Source organism: Mytilus trossulus, chromosome 3 (assembly GCF_036588685.1).
Source record: "Mytilus trossulus isolate FHL-02 chromosome 3, PNRI_Mtr1.1.1.hap1, whole genome shotgun sequence".
NCBI lineage: Eukaryota > Metazoa > Mollusca > Bivalvia > Mytilida > Mytilidae > Mytilus > Mytilus trossulus.
The window spans coordinates 21,521,768-21,535,471 of record NC_086375.1 but is presented as its reverse complement, the minus strand read 5'-3'; the positions used below and the strand labels follow the sequence as shown (position 1 = coordinate 21,535,471).

The following is a 13,704-nucleotide window of genomic DNA, read 5'->3' as shown; positions in this document are numbered from 1 at the left end:
TGTTGATTCTAACTTGGTTTTATGGTTTAGGTAATTGCATATGGAAAATTAGAAATTTCAAAATTTTTGAAGACCCCCCCCCACCCCTTTATCTTTTTTTTTACCCCCCCCCCCCCACAACCCCTTGGAGCAATTAACCTCAAACTCAACCCCAGCCTTCACTTTGTGGTATGGAACCTTGTAGAAATGGAAACTACTACCTTTCTTTTGTGGTATTGAATCTTCCTGTAAAATTTCAGAAATACATTCACTCGAACTTGTCTGGAAACCAAATGTATCTTCAGACATAGCTGACAACATCATAGCATTATACAAAACCCCAAAAATGTATTGCAGTCGTATAAAAAGTCCTATAGACAGTTGACAGACACCTAAAATAACAACAAGCCACAAACAATCACAAAATTCTTGCAGAAATACAAAAAAACTGTCTATATTATAGATTCTTTCAACTATGACAATATTGTAAAACTTTTGTGTCCAGCTTCCGATTGATATGAGCTCAGTTTAACAGCAACTCATTGTGATGATGAAATGAATTTCCAAATCAACTGCATGAAAAAACCTTTGTAACCATAAGGCATTCTCTATAAGAATATAAATGGATAGCAATCCTCTGAAATGTACACATTTGTAAAACTAGTTTATGCCATTGTCACTGAGGCTGCAATAGTATACCATGGACTCATAACATTTAGTAGAGACTATACAAAAGACAGTACATTTTAGACATGTGTTTAATGAGCAGATATGTACAGTATAATACAATAGATAGCACTTTGTGCTGGGAATTATACCCTCATAAATAATACACAACATTAAATGATATAGATATGATATAACATATGTACTGCTCATCTCCAAACAGAATAATGTTACATGATAATGATAATAGAATTCTATAAGTAAATATATATCAATTATTACCCATTAAACAAAATTAACATCACAACAAGGAATATGAAAAATAAGAAAACATAACTGGTTTGTCTCTTATTAAAAAATGTAATTCTATTTTTACCTTTGGTTTCATTAAAAGTGAAGAAAATATAATGTTTAATTTACTAAGGACAAGGCATTTCTGTATGTCAGTTCAGAACATTAATAGACCGGCACATGATGTTGTGCGAGTCTCAAGTCAAAAACCTTGTCAAAGTCTGTCTTAAAATCCCGGGCGGAGATTGACATTAGTATAAAAAGTGTTTGTTGAAGGCATTATTTGACCCGTAGCTACTCATCTGTTATTGGTTTGCTTTATTGATGAATACAACATCTTGTTTATTTATAATAATCTTTTAAACATGGGTAACGGTTCAAAACCTCAAATGAACAGACATTAATAAATACTGAATATAAAACATGACTTGCTTAGACTTGTGGTACAAAAATGTCTGTGTAGAAAAATGTTTGTTTCTCAATTAAAGATCCTGACAGCTGTAAGAGAGATGAAGATACAGAAAAGTGAAAACATCAAAATATTTGCCAGTAAAAGTGACCACAAAAAACCCTCTTAAACTAGTCCAAAACCGTGAAAACAAACTTCAGTAATTTGGAGATATACATGTATGAAATATCACCTATATTTTATACATTTAAAATCCTATAACTCTGAAATAACAAACAAAGTGAACATACATTGTAGTTCAACCAACAATCCTAATAAAAAAGCTATTACCTTCTGTGACTGTTTTTTTTATGTTTGATACATGCTGTATTGCATATTTAAAAAAAAATTTGAACCATTCAACATCATGTATGACAACATACCATATTTTTACCCATCAATAACTAAACACTAAATGCTGCACAATAAAACTGAATATTTGTGAAAAGTAAATATGAAAAATTTCCAAAATTTTTACAGGAACTTGATTCACATCACAAGAATTTTAAAGAAAATCATGCATATTCATTTTTATTTTTATATACTGTGGAGAATTGTTTATAGTATTTTTAATCACTTTTTTCAATGATGCACTAGTACGATTTATGTTTGTCCATCAATTTGAGCAATGTTGCTTGTAGCAAAATTCTATGCAAGTTTTTGCCTCAATAATTATTCACAATGTCAAATTTTAAGTGTCTACATTTTTAAATCTAAAAGTGAAGTTTAAGACAACTTGTCTTACTTTAGCCTATATTTCAAAAGATCAGACATAAGAATCTAGACTACATATATAAAAGCATTATTTTTCTAACCTACGACCAAAGTCAATGTTTTGTTTATACTTATATAATTATTAAATGGCAATATAATGTAATATTTCTCACATGAATACTTATATAATATTCTTTCATTCTAAATTTAACCCAAACACACACACGCACAGCTAACTCTACTATCACATCACAATTAATAACAGAGCCTCATACAGACACACATATATAGCAAATTGTCCCATTGTAATAATAATATTAATCTTTAACATCAACAAATAATATAATCTTTATCCACCAATAAATACAAACTCACAACAAACAACGTACATCACTTGCCATATGACAATCAAATGATAAAGCCAAAAAAAAAAGAAGAAGAATTTGTCACTCTGACATATTCATCAAATACAATTAGTTATTCTATTATAATACATTAAATATTCAGGCCTTAACCTAGAAAAAATGAAGATTTAGTTATTCATGTTATTAGGCCACATTATTTTTATTTATCATTTTTTTGCACTGCTAGTTCATCAAACTTCTTATAATTCAATTCAATTCCTATTTACCGGATGGATAATTCTTATTCCTCAACTAGTATTTTTTATCTATTTTTTTATTATATATATATATAATCTGGAATCTCAATGTTAAAAATTAAATAGAAGAAAATAAAGTGTGTTTTTTGTTCAACCTTTTTTTAAAGATGGTGATTAATTATTTCATTCAGAAAAAAAGTATTGTTCACTCACTCTTCACAAGTTTGAAGTTAAACTAAAATTTATTTGGTGTGGCCTAATGAGTTAAATGGGGATTTTTTTTTTTAAAAAAGAATGTTTTCATATTTGCTCTTGTCATAAAATTTTAAATAAGTTTCAGACATCTTTACAATTTTGCATTACTATGTGTAAAGGAAGGCATTTTCTCTGTCTGCTGCATATCCTTTTTATGTCTGCTAGATGTATAGAACAAATTTGTTTTGGTTTTAGAATACATGTATATATTTCTGCTATTCACGTACATTTTCTCAATTACAATTTACAAATAATTTTATCTTGCAAAGCTGTTGAAAAACTTTTTGTCAAAGCATTTGCAACATCACAGGCATCAATTACAAAGTAAAGCAATATTTATTGCAATAGAGTATTGTTTTTACTTCAAGAACTTTAATATAATATTGCAATGTTTATACTCTTGACATAATATGGAATGTGTTTATCCTGAATTTTTGTTTCACATTCTGCAAGGCAGCTTTCTAACTAATATTCTAATTTCAATAAACAGTAAAAGCACTAACTACCTTTTTATCAATATTTATAGAATGAGAGAAAAGCTTCGGCAAATGGATAGAAACTTAACATAAAATTGTCCTTGGTTCAATGGCAAATTCTTGAAAAGCTTCTCACTGCATCTTGTTGGCTTCATATTTTGTTGTCATTATTTCTTCATCAGAATCCAATAAACTTGGTAACACCCTGTCAGAAAAAAATATGAAAATGAATGTGAGAACATATAAACTATAAAAGGAACAACAATTATCTTAAACATCTAATTTTGAAATGTTTTAGTTTTAGGTATGATGCATGAAATTAGCAGACAACGAAAATGTTGGAGAGAAGTAACATTAACAATTCTTTCAATACCACTTTAGATTAGTATATTTAACATTACCATAACATTATATAGATACTTGTTGAAAATGTGTATAATAAGGACTCAACTTCTTTCATTTGTAAAATGAGGAAACAGAATAGAATTTTATCATATACTGTTAAAACAATAATCCAATAAGAATTGTATTTTAGGTTCTGTTTAGGGATCTCTGAATTTTGATGTGCTAACATGATAGTTTTAACTAATAAAACTTTACAGAGAATCTGGCAATTTAAAGATTATATGGATGACCAAATGTCAACATCTTGATTTCTTTCAGCTGTTTGTGTTGTTTGGTTGCTGTCTCATTGCTGTTTTTTTCCTATTTCCTATTACATCCTGAATATACCTTATGTTTTCCTAAATGAGTATAGGCAGTATATACTTTTGTAAATGTCCTCTCCTGGTTTCAACATGGCCATGCCATTGTAATACAATGTCTCAAATAAAACATTACCAATAAAGGTGAAATGTTCCTAGAATTTGTTTCTAAATAATAAGACAGGAACCTATTCTATTTTTTCTTTTTTTAATTAACACCTTACATAAAATATCAATATTTAAACAGATGCACTAGATGTCAATTTAAAACTATATACTATTACGACACTTCAATATCTACAATTAATACATACTTATCAGTTATGGATGATGGAATATTTTCTTCAACCCACTTCAAGTCATCATCCTGTTAAAACAAATTTAGTATTGTATATAACTTACACATTCTTTGGTGTTTTCACATCAATATATATCAGAGTGGCTATTTTCAGTTTATAGATATAGGAAGATGTGGTGTGAGTGCCAATGAGACAACTCTCCATCCAAATAACAATTTAAAAAGTAAACCATTATAGGTTAAAGTACGGCCTTCAACACGGAGCCTTGGCTCACACCGAACAACAAGCTATAAAGGGCCCCAAAATTACTAGTGTAAAACCGTTCAAACCGGAAAACCAACGGTCTAATCTATATAAACAAAATATACATTTATGTGTAAAACATGGTGATTTTAAATAATGGTGCTTTAGCTTTTCACTGTTGTCTTTTTTCTAGTATCATATTACATAACTATGTTACAGTTGATAAAGAACATATTTAAATAATTCCTTTATGTCAGCATGCTATCGGAAAACACATAATAACTTACAGGATTATTTCTCTGTTTAGGAGACCCATTTGATTGTTTAGAATTTCTCATCTTCATGCCATCTGAAATATATCAATTGAGACTTCTTGCAGGTTAATCAACAACAAAATAACAGTTTTGGGATACTTTATTGTATTGGGTTACTATTTCATTATCATTTAAATAATTTTTCTGATATCTGAAAAACAGGGAATCATTTTGACGACAACTCTCAAACCACAGACTAGATTTTAATAATATTTCACAAAATCTTTCTTGCTCAACACCATTCTCGATCTGAGTGATTTTTTTGGTTTCCGAAAAGGAAACTTTGCCAATTTATACAATTCAGGGGATGATATATCGATGTGTGAGAGTTTTAAAGTTCTCCAGTTCATTTTTGAATAAATAGGGGTAAATATTATCAGAATCATAATTACTAACTGATAATACAGGTATAAAGCAGCATCAGATGAATTAGTAAATAGTTGATAGTTCTTAAAAGCAACTAGAAAACGTAAAACAACTCCAAATGTCTTTAATGTAAACTTCATAGCTTTAATACTTTCAGTTTCTGCTACATTTCTTAATTAACGAAATGAGGATACATATCAAATGTAAACAAAGGAGTATATTTTCAAATTTCAGATTAAAATATTTTCATATTTTAACTCAAAAAGTCCTTATGTTTTGATAGGGTGTTGAAATGGAAAAACTTAATAAACAGACACTGTAGGTTTTCAGTGATAAATTATAATTTTATCTTACCAAAAGCATCATTCATTGATGTTTCATCCTCTTCATCCTCATCAGCATCCAATAATGGAGAAAATGCATATCTGGAATGAAAAATATCATCAATACTATCATCTCAAGTCAATAAGTAAATGCTTAAAACAACCAAACTTTTCTGGACATTGTGGACACAAGGATGAAAAATCTATTACTTCATACAGAAAAGTGGGAGTTTAATAGAACTTTTTTTAAAGTTTTATATGCATCTTGAAAAATTTGTAAGGGTTCCGCGGAACCCAGTGTCTCGCCTATTTTTGCTGTAAATTGCAGACTCAACAACAATGAGGAAAAAAATCAATAAAAATATTCCTCTTGTTACTATTTTATGCTTGTTAGAAAATCTAAGTCCATTTAAAAGTAAATTACAGAAAAAAACGGAGTAATCTTTTTACAAACTTTACTTCTGGATACAATATTATGATCATAAATAAGCTTCTGTCCAAGTTTGGTACAAACCCAGGATAGTTTAAGAAAGTTATTAAAATTTTTAAAACTTTAACCACAGAGTGAATGTAATGGTTCCCTGGAGAAAAACTAAGTCCATTTAAAAGTAAAATATGGAAAAAATGGATTTATTTATTTACAAAATTTACTTCTGGATACTATCTTATAATCATAAACAAGCTTCTGTCCAAGTTTGGTACAAACCCAGGATAGTTTAAGAAAGTTCTAAAAACTTTAACCACAGAGCGAATGTAATGTTTCTCCACAGAAAAAACTAAGTCCATTTATAAGTAAAATATGGAAAAAATGGAATTTTATTTTTTCAAAATTTACTTCTGGATATTATCTTATGATCATAAACAAGCTTCTGTCCAAGTTTGGTACAAACCCAGGATAGTTTGAGAGAGTTATTAAAATTCTAAAAACTTTAACTACAGAGTGAATGTTTTGTTTCCCCGCTGAAAAAACTAAGTCCATTTATAGTAAAATACGGAAAAAAATGGAATTTTATTTTTACAAAATTTACTTCTGGATACTATCTTATGATCATAAACAAGCTTCTGTCAAAGTTTGGTAGAAATCCAGTATAGTTTAAGAAAGTTATTAAAATTTCAAAAACTTTAACCACAGAGTGAATATTTGTTGACGCTGCCGACGACGCCGCCACCGACGACGCCGCCACCGACGGAATGTAGGATCGCTTAGTCTCGCTTTTTCAACTAAAGTCGAAGGCTCGACAAAAATCAGTTATTTAAAATAGAAATGAAAACGGTTTTGTCTTTATGAACACATAAAACTATTTGAGCCGAACCATAATTTCTTCTGTATCGATGAAGTCAGTCTGCCAATGCAAGTTTTAAGGTCTTTCTTTCATCTTACCTTTTAAATTTGAAAAGGATGTGGCAGATTGTTGTGATTTCCTGCTTTTTTTTCTGTTATTGTTCCTGTTGTTTGAAATCAGTAACTGACAAAGTTATCCTCAGATAAATTTAGCTAAGTACTCTGTTTTAACAATTTTGGTTTTTGTGCTTTCAAATGTTTTATTTCCATATATTGTTTTTAGTCACAAGCATACCCAAGGATGGTTAATTTAAAAAACTTGCACCAAAATTATATCACATTTAAAAAATTAAATGTCAAGTACATATATATTTAGCAGTTTTGTACTCATATCTATGTTACCTTTGACTGTTTGCTGATGGTCTCCACAGAAACATCATAACCAGAAGAATTACAGAAAACAGAAGATGCCAGAATGCATCATCTATCCAAATCTCTTCCCAGTCCTAGAACAAATTGACAAATATATAATATTGGAATGAAATACAATGGTTTAAATCTAATGCAATAAAATTGAAAGGAAATTAATTTTTATAAAGACAGTTACAGCTGACAAACACATAAAGATCATGACGTTTCAAACACTAAATCCTTCTAAAACACAATTTATCATGGCAATCTTTTTACTTTTTAGTTTGATAGGATTTTATTCAAAGTTTTAAACATTTGTACCATGTGTTCTATTTTTTATGCAAAAGTAAAATTATCATAATTAATAAAGTCAAAAGTATACTTACTGTAATACATTTCTTTAATTTATGGGTAACAAGGGACCACAACATAAATATCACTGAAGCTGTAAAGTAATAAATTAAAACATTCATTATCCATGTATCTATTTCCTTTAAAAAAAGAATTGTGAATACAAAAAAATATGAAGAAAAGGTCAATTAAATACTTCAATGTTCATAACTGCTTTCTTCTAATCTCAAAATGTATAGATCTGACAATAGTTTAATTTTGGATGTAACGGGTCTTCTGATTGAGCTGATAAACAAAACAACGTCAGCCAAAGACATAAATTTGTCATGTGACTGTGACGTCATCTACATTTTTTCATGGTTTATTCCGGTTTAAAACGGAATTTAGAATTAAATTATAAGAAATGACAGACTGTAATATTTTTTCTCTGTCTATTTGAAATAAAATAAAAGATGTGGTGCACATTTTAAAATAATCCTTTATGTGGGTTATTCAGTGTGCACCACATTTTTTATGTTATTACTTCATAGACAGAAAAAATATTACAGTCATTCCTTTGTTAAATAAACAACAAATAAAAACTTTCTTTTTATTTCCAATAAGTCATTTTTCTCTGTATTAAAACAACTTGATTTACTTACATAAAACTGCAAATATAAGAAGATTAGTAAAATGTCTGTACAAAGATAATTTTACTACATTTCTTCTCAATCTTAAAGTTCTAGTGGTTTGGACTAAACTTGAGAATATCTGAGGTTTGTGAAGGAAATATTTTTTTTATTGTAAATTAAAACCAGATTGTCATGATATATACAACATAAGTGTTTGGTATCGTTTGCATTGCATTAAATCTAATAAAATGAGAAAAAGTTTAAGGCAACAAATGCAGCTTCTCTGCTTGTATTTGCATAGTGATAATACAAATAAGCCTTAGCATTTTACAACAATGATCGGCAAAATAGAACTCCAGGAATTAATTTCCACTACCCTATGTTCCTTCAATGTTATAAATCCTTTCAAACTTGCACATTTTGAAGAAAACAATTCTTATCGTACTGTTTGCCTAAAGATGTTAAACATCTTTTATGGTACAGTTATAAATTTCCTGGCTGTCAATTCTTTTCATTTACAATTTATCTTTGAAATAAAGATAATATATTCTTTTTGCTAGTATCTGAAAAACTAATTCACTTAAAACTAAGCAACTACACTAGCAATTTCATCAAAGGTTTGACAGTGATAGAAATAATCAACTTAACAAAGAAGTCAGTCACTGATTGTCTGATCTTTTCTCACAAATTTCCTTACATGTACAGTATCAGTGGCAGATCCAGAAATTATCATAAGTAGAGGGCCCACTGACTGCCTTAGAGGGGGCCCGCTCCAGTGATTCCCTATATAAGGAACTGATTTTTTTCACCAAAAAGGGGGGCCTGGGCCCCCTGACCCCCCCCCCCCTTAATCCGCCTCTGAGTACAATAAAAAGGATATCCACCAGCAAATAACAGCATCTACTACTGCCAGGGGAATGTTCAGGATCAGTAATGTTGAATTGTTAACTTGAGTTGGCTGTAAAGATACAAATGGTTAAATAAACAAACAATTAACTTGGAACATTAAGTCTGACAGGCTATCTAACTGAAAGTATACATATTTAATTTTTTTTTTTTTAAACTCTTTAAAAACTGCATTAAATATTTCTGATTTCATTATAATAAAAAAAAAATCTTTGAAACAATTTTACTATTTTTTTGTATAAATAAGTTCTGTTTTGATCAGCTCACAGAGAAGTATTGTTCTGGCAAGATTTAATGCACGATTAAGAATACAAAAATGCAGATACGAGTTATGAATTTGGGAAACAATTTTCAAGGTGCCTTCTTGTCTTGCAAGATTAATCTTGCAAGCTCAAATGGAATATTCCTATCTGCACAATGTCCATGAAAAAATGTAAAGAAAAAAGATTTTTGTGGTTATTAAGAAGGATTTGACACAGAATTGGCCATTCATTTCCCCTGAATATTGTATGTGTTTACTTACATTTAATGCTCTATAGCAACCTTCAATGGAACTGCTGATAAAATAAACACCACCAACAAACAGAACTTTGTGAAAAGCTGCTCCAAGTCTTGGTCTGAAAAAAATAATCACTCCTTTTACAAATGTATTTCTGTATTATGAGTAAAATAAAGCTTATAAAATGAATATATAAATCACTAATGGCTTGTATTGACATGTATCTATGGATAAAGTTGGATGAAATTATTAAAGTCTATGCTTAATTTTATTGCAAGGAAATAAAAATTTTCTTCTAAATCAGATTGATTTTACATGGCAATTTGAATTTTAGCAAAGGGAACTATCCAATGAAAACAAAATACTGTCAGAGTGACAGAAAACTGGATTTTCCTGCAGAGTTTGAATCCTGAACAGTTGAGCAACATTTAACCTTCAAAAAGCTCTGAACTTAGATTGTGATTCACTATTAGACATTGCATAGGTTTGTGACACAAAACGAATGTGGTCAAGGACTGAAAAATTCGAAATTGGACATCTACCTTCTATGGTCCAATATCCAAAATCTAAGTACATTGTTAGTATATCAAAGAAACCCAAGAAACTTCACCTTTAGAAATCGATCATTCAAAAAACCCAAATATACACGCTTTAACAAATCTCTTTTGAAATTTTTTTACCTACTATGGCAATGGTTAAATTATAGGTTTTTACTTACTTCACTATACCAAATCCCAGACTGACAATGATCACTAACATTCTAGCCAATGCTCTTTTCACACAGGAAACTAACTCAGCAAATACTATAGCACCAGGAACTGGAAAGTATAATAATTTTGCTGTTTTTTAATAATTCAGTTACATATAACATTGTGGTATTGAAACATTTATAACCCTTTTTGGTATTACATGTAAGATCAATGCAAGTCTTATTGAAACATAACTATAATTTCAAATTGTAAAACAAGAAATCATTTAAAAGTGCATTAGCTGACACACAGATGACAGCCTATTATACCTTAAAATTGTATTATAACAGAAAAATTTACTGACAAATGGTGAAACAACCTAGTTTTGATACTTTTTTTTGAAATTTTTTAACAGGTAGATACCTCAAAAATAATAATAAGCTATGCTTATGCTTTAGGATAGAAAAGTTTGTCCCAGTCATAAACTTAAATAAAGATAAAAACAAGAATGTGTCCACAGTACACGGATGCCCCACTCGCACTATCATTTTCTATGTTTAGTGGACCGTGAAATTGGAATAAATTCTCTAATTTGGCATTAAAATTAGAATGATCTTATCAAAGGGAACATGTATACTAAGTTTCAAGTTGATTGGACTTCAACTTCATCAAAAACTACCTTGACCAAAAACTTTAACCTGAAGCGGGACAGACGGACAAACAAACGAACGGATGGACGAACAGACTCACAGACCAGAAAACATAATGCCCCTCTACTATCGTAGGTGGGGCATAAAAAGTCAAGTTACTTGTAAAAGGGACATCTCACAGTATTGTAAGATGGATACAACCTACCTGACTTTCCTGTACTGGAAACACTCTGATATTCTCCATAGAACACAGCTTTTTCTAACATTCCTGTAAAGGTCAAATCGATAATATAAGTTGTGTAAAATTGAATACGTTGTTTCAAAACGAAATTCTAGAAATGAATAAAATTAAAATCAAAATGAATAGAACATAACAGTGTACTTTGCTCTTAAATATGCATGATTGTTAATATAAATATCCATCCTCTTCTAACAATCTATTTCCTTTGCAAACAGTTATACGTTTCCACATATTTTTCATGCTTCACAGTAATGACAGTATGTTGTCTCTAACATATACCAAATAATTGATGTCATCCCCATATAAAATAAGGCCACACCAATAAAGCTATATGCTGTCTTTAATGGTACATAATCATGTAATTTCCTATTGTTTCTTTAGGAAGAAAAATAAATTTTCCAGAACTTTTTTCAAAGATGTCTTTAACAAGGTAGAATGCCGAAAGAGCATTATATGGCCAGTAAAAATAGACCCATTATAGGGGCACAAAAAGATATCATCAGTTTAAGTATATGTCTTATGACAATTTATTACCTAATAATATAACACCACCAACCCAAAACTGAATTCTTAGTAAATCTCTCCAGCTACAAGCCAATAGTACCAGCCACACCAGTCCATACATGATGTACACTATACCCATTACACCATAGAACTGTAAAAGAAAGGAAGCATTTGGTAAAAATATCAACCATAAGTATAGGAAGTTACTAAATATTGGTATAGAATGTGCCAATAGGAAAAGAATACATGTTGTTTTCAATTACATACCTGTCAATCAGTTTATTTTGTTAACATCTTTAACATTGTATATATTTTCCTATTCAGCGAAAACAAGTGAAATTGTGAGCTACTGCTCACTGATGATAGTTTTTTGATACCCCCGCCGCAAGTGGATAATATTAATAGTGTAAAAATATGCAAGTGTTTTGTAAACAGGAAGTTGTCGAGTGATGAATCTGAAAACGCATCACACGGTATAGCTGACTTATTTAAATCCTGAAACCAAATTTATGAAATCCTTGTATTGTAGTTCCTGAGAAAAATGTGACGAAAATTTTCTACTTTGCTATCATGTGTAAAATCATACAAGTGTTCGGTAAACAGGAAGTTGTCAAGTGATCAATCTGAAAACGCATCACACGGTATAACTGACTTAGATAAACCCTGAAACCAAATTTCAGAAATCCTTGTATTGTTGTTCCTGAGAAAAATGTGACGAAAATTTTCAACTTGGCTATCAAGTGTAAAATCATACAAGTGTTCGGTAAACAGGAAGTTGTCAAGTGATCAATCTGAAAACGCATCACACGGTATAACTGACTTAGATAAACCCTAAAACCAAATTTCAGAAATCCTTGTATTGTAGTTCCTGAGAAAATTGTGACGAAAATTTTCAACTTGGCTATCATGTGTAAAATCATACAAGTGTTCGGTAAACAGGAAGGCGATGAATGATGAATCTGAAAACGCATCACACGGTATGGCTGACATATATAAATGTTGATACCAAATTACAGAAAGGGTGGATGTGTAGTTCCTGAGAAAAATGTGACGAAAGTTTCATGGGACGGACAGACAGACTGACCGACGGACGGACTGACAGACAGAGGTAAAACAGTATACCCCCCTTTTTAAAGCGGGGGTATAATTATCCACAGTGAAAATTTAACCTGCCAGTTTTGTGATCAAATCTTGAAAAAAGGCTGATGTGAAAAAAAATAACAATATACAGTACTTGCAGAAGTCATCTATCAAACTTACAATAAGAAGGGGCCAGTCTACTGCTGAAATATACTGGTGTTTCCCTTCCATCTTAATTACAACTGAAATAAAACAAAATACATAAGCTTAGGTAATTGCTATCATATCGTGAAAAAATAATAATTTATAAGCTGTTTCAAAGTATTGTATTACGTCCTAAAGTCTAGTATTAAGTCAATGCTATTTTCTATTATCATGAGCTGTAAAAAAAATATCCAAAAATGTTGAAAACAGATCTTTTAGGTTGAACTTTCTAAAGGTATAGTGTACATCTAAAATAATGTTACCTGTACCAAGATGTTCTATCGAGAAATATACATTTCAATACCAAGCAACCATTTTAAAAATTCTCTTCATCAAATTTAAATAGACAGCTTTCGAGTTTGATGCATTTCTGTCAAAAACTTTGGTTTAATTGAACATCATTCGTGCTTTTAGGGGCATTGTCACTTCCTTTCCCATGTTGAGTGAGTGGTTGGAACTATATAAACCGTATTCAGGCTTGTATAGTTCGCACTGGTACATAGGCCGCAACCCCTTCTCCCCACAAAATTTCATGTAAAAAACTTTTTGTAACGGTTAGAAAAGGTTTAATGAAACTCTGGTAATTTCAAATGGGTG

General features: G+C 30.3%; 1 protein-coding gene across 1 annotated transcript in view; it reads right to left on the bottom strand.

Moving 5' to 3' along the window:
• Nucleotides 1–719: 719 nt before the first annotated feature.
• LOC134710379 (transmembrane protein 87A-like) overlaps nucleotides 720–13,704 on the bottom strand; it is a 39,094-nt gene continuing 26,109 nt past the window's right edge. Inside the window, exons 10-22 of the mRNA XM_063570735.1 lie at nucleotides 13,084–13,145; nucleotides 11,854–11,974; nucleotides 11,284–11,346; nucleotides 10,458–10,557; nucleotides 9,764–9,857; nucleotides 9,216–9,292; nucleotides 8,365–8,474; nucleotides 7,759–7,817; nucleotides 7,364–7,467; nucleotides 5,711–5,781; nucleotides 4,964–5,025; nucleotides 4,449–4,501; nucleotides 720–3,635 (exon numbers count right to left, since the gene is read on the bottom strand). Coding sequence (XP_063426805.1) covers nucleotides 3,563–3,635; nucleotides 4,449–4,501; nucleotides 4,964–5,025; nucleotides 5,711–5,781; nucleotides 7,364–7,467; nucleotides 7,759–7,817; nucleotides 8,365–8,474; nucleotides 9,216–9,292; nucleotides 9,764–9,857; nucleotides 10,458–10,557; nucleotides 11,284–11,346; nucleotides 11,854–11,974; nucleotides 13,084–13,145 — 1,049 coding nt within the window. The 3' untranslated portion in view covers nucleotides 720–3,562. The remainder of the gene's footprint in view (nucleotides 3,636–4,448; nucleotides 4,502–4,963; nucleotides 5,026–5,710; nucleotides 5,782–7,363; nucleotides 7,468–7,758; nucleotides 7,818–8,364; nucleotides 8,475–9,215; nucleotides 9,293–9,763; nucleotides 9,858–10,457; nucleotides 10,558–11,283; nucleotides 11,347–11,853; nucleotides 11,975–13,083; nucleotides 13,146–13,704) is intronic.